The sequence below is a fragment of the Capra hircus genome, chromosome 1 (assembly GCF_001704415.2).
Source record: "Capra hircus breed San Clemente chromosome 1, ASM170441v1, whole genome shotgun sequence".
NCBI classification, from domain to species: Eukaryota; Metazoa; Chordata; class Mammalia; order Artiodactyla; family Bovidae; genus Capra; species Capra hircus.
The window spans coordinates 152376829-152384643 of NC_030808.1; the positions used below are offsets into that span (position 1 = coordinate 152376829).

The following is a 7815-nucleotide window of genomic DNA, read 5'->3' on the forward strand; positions in this document are numbered from 1 at the left end:
TGGCTTCTTCAGAAGAGTGAGCTTCTGGATACAGACTGTTTCACATCAGATTGCTGGAAAATTGTTTTCAAAAAGTTAAAGTTCTCCTGTGTTTAAGGAACAAGTTCCCATTTCTGAACTGTGCTATCTGGTGATCTGACAACAGGGACAAGGCAGAGGGACTCCATGGGAGGAAGAAGATGTATTTTTTGCTTCTTTGAGCTGACACCTCAGTGACTTCCCCTAGAGCAACCCCCATTATTTTACCAAATGTCCAAAGACCACTAGAAGATCTGGATTTAGCAGCTCACAACGAAGGGTCTCTGGACAGGTGGGCTAACCCTTCTTGGTTCCCAGTTCTTCACTCAACCAGGGGCTGACCCCCACGACTGCATCGGGAGCTCCCTTGCCCTGGCTTCCAGTTGGGTTTGGCCCAGGGGAGGCATTGCCAGTAGGTGGCTGGGTTGGAGAAGTGGGTTGGAGTGGTCTGGGCATGCTATCTGCTTTGGGTCAGTCCCAACTCTCCTGGGATCCAGTTCCCGCTTCTCCCTCAAGCACAGGGTGAGAAAGGCTCCTGGGGTTGCTAATTTCTCAGCCTCCCTTCTGGGCTGCCTTACACCCACCCACACCTCTGAATATGGTCCCTTCATTCAAGCCTCACTTCCTTTCTCTTCCACCGTTACCCTGAACTGAACAGTCTATACCAGGTCTCACCTAAGAGACATCTAAGCCATGCTGAGCCTCTCTTGAGGGCCAGGAGTTCAGAAAAAACCCAAGGCTCTCTTCTCTCCAGCTTTCAGAACTTGCTAGCCACTTTGGCTGCCTCTAAATTAAGCCGTGCGAAAGGAAGGCAGACTCCAGCCTGCAGATGAGAAGAGTTTTCACTCCCTCACTGACTCATGCAGTCACCAAATATGTATTGGACACCTCCCCGCTATTTTCCTGGGGAATTAGGAATAGTGGCCAAGATTGTGTAGTGCCTGCCCACCTGGTGCTCACAGTCTAATGCCAACCACCTCCCAGAAGCCAGAGAGCCCCCACACACACCCCAGATCAGGGCTGGAACTGAGTTTCCTCGAATCCCGAGACTTCAGCTGATTCTCAAAGGAGTCAAGCTAGGTTGAGAACCACCAAACAGACCAAAGGAACCATCGCACCTCGCTCCTGAATTGGGGAGTAAAGACCTTCTCACTCCCAGAAGCCTGGCGCTTTCCACTTGAATGGGGGGAGAGGCTGAAGACACACACCTGTGGCAGCCTGGCCGTCTGCCATTTCCTGCCCCCCAACATTCTCCACCAGCTCCCGTCCCCTCCTTTAGCTCCCCCGCATGTTTATAATTCACCCCACACCCTCCTCTGAGCCCTTCCCTAGGGGCCCACAAACGTTGGCAGCTCAGTATGTCAGCGGAGCGTTGTTATGAATGGACGGGGCTGGGCACTGGGAGGGAGCCATGTCCTGCCTCCGGGAAGCCTGCGTCCAGCAAAGCGAGGGACAGGGCGATTCCTGCCCCAACTCGGGCAAGTCTGAGACTCGTGTTGGAGGGCTTGACAGAAACAGCTTTCTCTGCGAAGGGTCAAGGGTGACTGAGGTGAGCTGAGGGGGTCAGTGAGGGTCCAGGCTGCCAAGCCTGGGGTCTGTCTGCACAGCCCACCCCCACCAAGCCCTCAGGAAACATCTGAGTTTCCTCAGAAAGGTTGACAGAGGCCGGCCAGTAACCCAATACTTCCCCTGTCCAGGGTTGGGCAGGACAAGGGCACTAGCCTGGAGCCCTCTGGAGAGGTTGCCAGGCTGGGGGCTCAGAGAGCCCCCTTGACCACCCAGCACTTCAGGTGTCCACTCTGCGGCCCCGTCCCCCTCTCTCCGAGAAGCCCCCTTCAGGGAGAAAGTTCAACAGGAAAGGAGACAGCGCTAGACAGACGGGAGACCTGGTCCCAAGGCTGCAGGGGCCCCGAGACCCCCAAGAGAATCAGCGGGATGCCCCTCACGGCAGGCCAGCCTGCAGGGCAGCGGGCCCCTGTGGGCCGAGTGCCCCCCGCCCCAGGGACAGGGTCAGGGGTGCATTGATGGCTACGTCTGGACTCACTTCCCTCACTTGCACGCTCCCCACAATTCCTGACCAAAACGCCATCCTGCGGGAAGTGAAGCAGTCTGTCCAGGGGTCCCGGGCTCTGAGCAGCTGCTGGGGACAGGCACAGAAGGGGCGTCCCACAAGGACAGCCAGCCGCGACCCCAGGCCACTCCCAGCCAGCCCCCCTCCAGCCCGAGGCACTGCGGCCAGGCCTCCTCCCTCCCCGGCCAGGGACAACCCAGGGACGGCAGGACAGAGGGGAGACAGGGCAGTCGTGGTCCCGCTTTACCTGCTGAAATCGGGAGCACGCTGGTGAGGAAAGTGGGCTGAGACACGGTGAAGCAGAAGAAAAGCTGAAGATAAATTCCCAGAGTCACTGGATGCAGGACAAGCATGCTGGCTGCGGTCTGGAAAGTGTCAAGTTCTCAAGGCAGGGCTGCAGGGAGCCTGGCTTATCTCTGCTTCGTCTTCCTCTCGTGGTTGGCCTCTCTCTCTGCCTCTCTCTCTCTCCCTCTCTGCCTCTCTCTCTCTCCCCCCACCGTCTCCCTCCCCTCTCTCCTTTCCCCATGCCTTTACCAAGAAAGAATGCCAACCATTTCCCACTAAACCTCCTCCGTACTACACAGGGTTATATTTATCTTAACCCGGGATCAAATGCCCATGTTACAATTAAGATATCTGAATTTTCTTTTCTGCGGACTGTGGAGAGATGTCACTGAAGAAGTGACTTAAAAAAAAGGTGGGGGCAGTGAAATCTCAAATGTCCCCTAGAAGTGTTCCTCAAGGGCAGACAGACTTCCTGATTGATCATCCGTTAGCACCTGCCCCTCCCAAGCAAGGTGCTCTGCAGACCCCAGAGCCAACTCAGACTCTCAGGATTCAAACCGAATTCCATGGAGACCAAGCCTTCTGCTGTCAGCCTGTGACACTTTGACTCACTGGGGGACAAATGTTATGTTGACCCTGGATTTTTTTCTTTAATGATCCAATAAAAAGTCGGGGGGGGGAGGGCGGTGGTAGTGGTGAATTTATATTTTCCAAAACAGCTTTCTTTCTCCATTAAAAAGTTCTCATTTTCTCTCTACTATTTCTAACCTTTTTTTAAAAAAAAAGAATTTGTAACCTTTTATCTATGCAAAGCAATGGGTGAAAAATGAAGTCAGTGGATTATAAAGCAAACGATTCTTGATCATACTGCATTAGGGAAATAACATGACTGACTTGACTTTTGGCTAGACAAACTTCTTCAAATAAAACGTCACATCCTCAGTGAATCCTCTTATGAGCTTATAGACTGTTATAGACTGTTAAAGAGGTCTTATGTCTCTCTATATAAATGATTAAACAATAATCTACAGAGATGCTCATTTTGCTTTAATCTACATAACATACTCCCAGTCCCTCATGGGAACTAATTCACACCCTGAGAAAACCATAATACAAAAAGGCAGGTGCACCCCAGTGTTCTTTGCAGCGCTGTTTACAATAGCCAGGACATGGAAGCAAACTAAATGCCCACTGACAGGTGCATGTATAAAGAAGTTGTGGTACAGATATACAATGGAATATCACTCAGTCATAAAGAGGAACAAAACTGGGTCGTTTGTAGAGATGTGGAGAGACCTAGAGCCTGTCATACAGAGTGAAGCAAGTCAGAAAGAGAAGAGCAAATACTGTATATGAATGCATATATGTGGGATCTAGAAAACGGTACGGATGACCCTATCTGCAGGGCAGGAATAGAGGCGCTGACGTAGGGAGCACACACATGGACACGGAAGGGGAAGGAGGGGGCAGGGCAAATGGAGAGAGGGGCGCTGACATGTACACGCTGCCACGTGGGAAGCCGCTGTGCAACAGGGGGCTCGGCCTGGCGCTGTGATGACCTCGAGGGCATGCAGGGCAGGAGGCTCAGGGGGGACGGGATGAAATTTGCACAGAGCCGATTCACACTGAGGCACAGCGGAAACTAGCACCACACCGTAAAGTGACTTTACTCCAACAGAAAAAGAAAAAAATAAAAAACTGACTCTGGGGTGCCGGAGCTGAGCTCAGGAAGAGCGGGACGGGGAGAGGCAATGCCCGCAGCTCCGGGTCCAGGGGCTGGAGCTCTGCTGTGACCGGGGACAAACTGCCTGATCCCTCTGAGCCTCAGTTTTCTCCTTAACGGCCTGTTGGAAAGGTTACGTGAGGTAGCACAGGCTGAGTCATACACGGATTGAAGGTTACGTATAGAGACAACAGATATGAAGCCTGAGGAGGCGCGGTGGACCGGCGGCTGAGCTGGCCACCTGCAGCGCCCCCATGCCTGTGGGGCACGGCCCGCTCCCCCACAGGAGGTGGGGGCCTGGTTCCCCTCCTGTCGAGTCTGGGCCGGCCTTGCGGCAAGCTCTGACCCTCAGGACATGGCTGAGGTGACATTGCCATTTCTGGGCCTGGCCTTAACAGGCCTGGCAGCTTTGGCTTTTGCCTCTTCTTGGAAAACAGCTGCCACATTCAAAAGTCTGGACTACTGGCTAGGCCACAAGGAGAGGGAAGCCGCTGGGTCTGGCCATCTGGCCATCTCACTCAAGGCCCTCGACAGGAAGGCGAGGTCACTTTGGATCATCTAGACTCATTCAGGTCCCCAGATGATGGCAGTCACCGAAGGGACCGGGTGAAACCAGCTACAGAACTACACAGTGGACCCAGCCCGGACGACAGGGTCGCGGGCAAGCAAGTTGCCTGCTGATTTGCCTTCAGGGTCCCGAAGCCACTAGGTTTTCAGATGATTTGTTACGGCAGCAATAGCTAACTAATAGACGATTTAGGAGAAAAGTAGGAAGAATATACTCGAGTTACATTCAAAATTAACAACCGGACAGCTTAAAGAAAGGGGTACCCCATGTCGCTGTTCCCAAAATGTTTAACAGAAGGATCATGATTTTTGGCCAAGTCCAGCCAGGAAATTCTCATGCTCGTTTGCATAACTCTGGAAGCCTCCAGCCCCAGCAGTGGGCTTTGGGTGCCTTGCAGAAGGTGTGGGCTACGTGAGGGGAAGGTAATTTTTCAGTCACTTGGTGCCAGAACCTGGACTTTCACCATCGCAGGAGAGGGGGGCTTGATCCCTAGGTTGGGAAGGTCACCTGGAGTAGGAAACAGCAACCTGCCCCATTTTCTTGCCTGGAAAATCCCACAGACAGTGATGCCTGGAGGGCTACCGTCTGTGGGATCTCAGAGAGTTGGACACGACTGAGTGAGTGCGCGCGCACACACACACACAATTGTCCCTAAAGATAGGGGACTGTTTCAGAGCTCTGTGCAACCCCCTCAGCTCCCAGAACAGTTCCCGTGTCAGTTAATGTGGTCCAAGCACACCACTGTAAGATGAAGAGGAGGTAGGAAACGGGATGTAACCTTACGCTCTAGCCATGCTGAGTGGCTGGAGCCTCCCAGCAGCCCTTGCCTACACACATGCAGCTGTGGGCCAGGGCCTGGTCCAGGGAGACCTGGGGCCAATGAGAGGCGTGTGGACCACAGCCTGCACGCAGGAGGCTGAGCGTGCACTCAGGCCACACGGGGGAAGTCACAGCAACTGAGACCTCCACCCTCTGGGCAGGCCCCAGCACAGAGGCACTTATAGGCCCCCAATATTTATTAAACCATGTTTTGTAAATTTCCACTTCCCCTGGACCAGGTATTTTATGAGCCTGTTTCATATGAGGTTACCCTAACTGACCGAGGAAGAAATTATCATCTCTCTTGAAACTCTTCTGGAAGGGCTCTGAATCTTTCACAATCTAATAACACAGGCTATTACATTTCTCTAGAAGGAAATGATCTGAGATTTGTGAAAGGCTGACACCAATAAAGCCAATCAAAGTTAGAGCCTTCCTTCCCAGACCCTGGAGGCAGGGGTGCACACTGAGGAGGAATGTGAGAGCACCCATCGCTTAGCGCTGAACAGACACATGCCATTTCACTCGGAGATTCCCCAGAAATACTCATGCCGCTGCCTGGTGGTTCAGATGCAAGGATATCCATCACAGCCTCAGATGTGAAACAGACTTTCCCTCCATTCAGTGAAGCATTATACAGACATTACAAGGAATAAGGTTTGCTGTTGTTTAGTTACTCTGCCGACTCTTAGTGACCCCAAGGAGTGTAGTGACCCCAAGTGGCGAGGCTTCCCTATCCTTCACCTGGAATCTGCTCAAACTCATGTCCACTGAGTCAGTGATCCTATCCCACCATCTCATCCTCTGTCATCCCCTTCTCCTCTTGCCCTCAATCTTTCCCAGCATCAGGGTCTTTTCCAGTGAGTCAGCTCTTCACATCAGGTTGCCCAAGTACTGGGGCTTCAGCTTCAGCATCAGTCCTTCCAATGAGAATTCAGGGCTGATCTCCTTTAGAATGGACTGGCTGGATCTCCCTGTTGTCCAAGGGACTCTCAGTGTCTTCTCCAGCATCACAATTTGAAAGCATCACTCATTTGGCACTCAGCCTTCATGGTCAAGCTCTCGCATCCAAACATGACTACTGGAAAAGCCATAGCTTTGACTAGATGGGCCTTTGTCAGAAATGTGATGTCTCTGCTTTTTAATATGTATCTAGGTTGGTCATAGCTTTTCTTCCAACGAACAAGTGTCTTTTAATTTCATGACTGCAGTCACCCTCCACAGTGGTTTTGGAGCCCAAGAAAAGAAAATCTATCACTTCTTCCACTTTTCCCCCTTCTATTTGCCATGAAGTGATGGGACCAGATGCCATGATCGTTGTTTTTTGAATGCTGAGTTTTAAGCTAGTTTTTTCACTCTCCCCTTTCACCCTTATCAAGAGGCTTTTTACGTTCCTCTTCACTTTCTGCCGTTAGAGTAGTATCATCTGCATTTCTGAGGTAGTTGATATTTCTCCTGGCAATCTTGATTCCAGTTTGTGAGTCTTCCAGTTCAGCATTTTGCATGATGCACACTGCATAGAAGTTAAATAATTAGAGTGACAATATATAGCCTTGACATACTCCTTTCCCAATTCTGTACTAGTCCATTGCTTCATGTCCAGTTCTAACTGTTGCTTCTTGGCCTGCATACAGGTTTCTCAGGAGACTGGTAAGATGGTCTGGTATTCCCATCTCTTGAAGATTTATCACAGTTTGTTGTGATCCACACAGTCAAAGGCTGTCAATGAAGCACAAGTAAATGTTTGTCTGAAATCCTCTTGCTTTCTCCATGATCCAACGAATGTCGCCAATTTGATCTCTGGTTCTTCTGCTTTTTCTAAATCCAGATTGTACATTTGGAAGTTCTCAGTTAACAAACTGCTGACACCTAGTTTGAAGGATTTTGATCATTACCTTTCTAGCATGTAAAATGAGGGCAATTGTGCAGTAGTTGGGACATTCTTTGGCATTGTCTCTGCAGCAAATGATACTGGAAAATTGGTATTCGATATACAAAACAAACACAAATTAACCCTAACCCTTTCATTATGTGCGTGCATGCTGAGTCGCTTCAGTCGTGTCCAACTCTTTGCGACCCCAGGGACTGTGGTCTGCCAAGGTTCCTCTGTCCACAGGATTCTCCAGGCAAGAATACTGGAGTGGGTTCCTCCAGGGGAATCTTCCTGACCCAGGGATTGAACCCGGGTCTCCTGCGTTGCAGGCAGATTCTTTACCCACTGAGCCACCTGGGAAGCCCAACCCTTACATTGGCCCCTACAAAAAAAGTTAGCTAAAAGTAAACTATAGACCTAAAGGTAAGAGATAAAATCATTAAATTTTTAGAAGAAAA

General features: G+C 50.9%; 1 protein-coding gene across 1 annotated transcript in view; it reads right to left on the bottom strand.

Moving 5' to 3' along the window:
• Positions 1 to 2586, bottom strand: part of COLQ (collagen like tail subunit of asymmetric acetylcholinesterase) — a 65405-nt gene extending 62819 nt beyond the window's left edge. The window contains exon 1 of the mRNA XM_018052994.1: positions 2337 to 2586. Coding sequence (XP_017908483.1) covers positions 2337 to 2442 — 106 coding nt within the window. The 5' untranslated portion in view covers positions 2443 to 2586. The remainder of the gene's footprint in view (positions 1 to 2336) is intronic.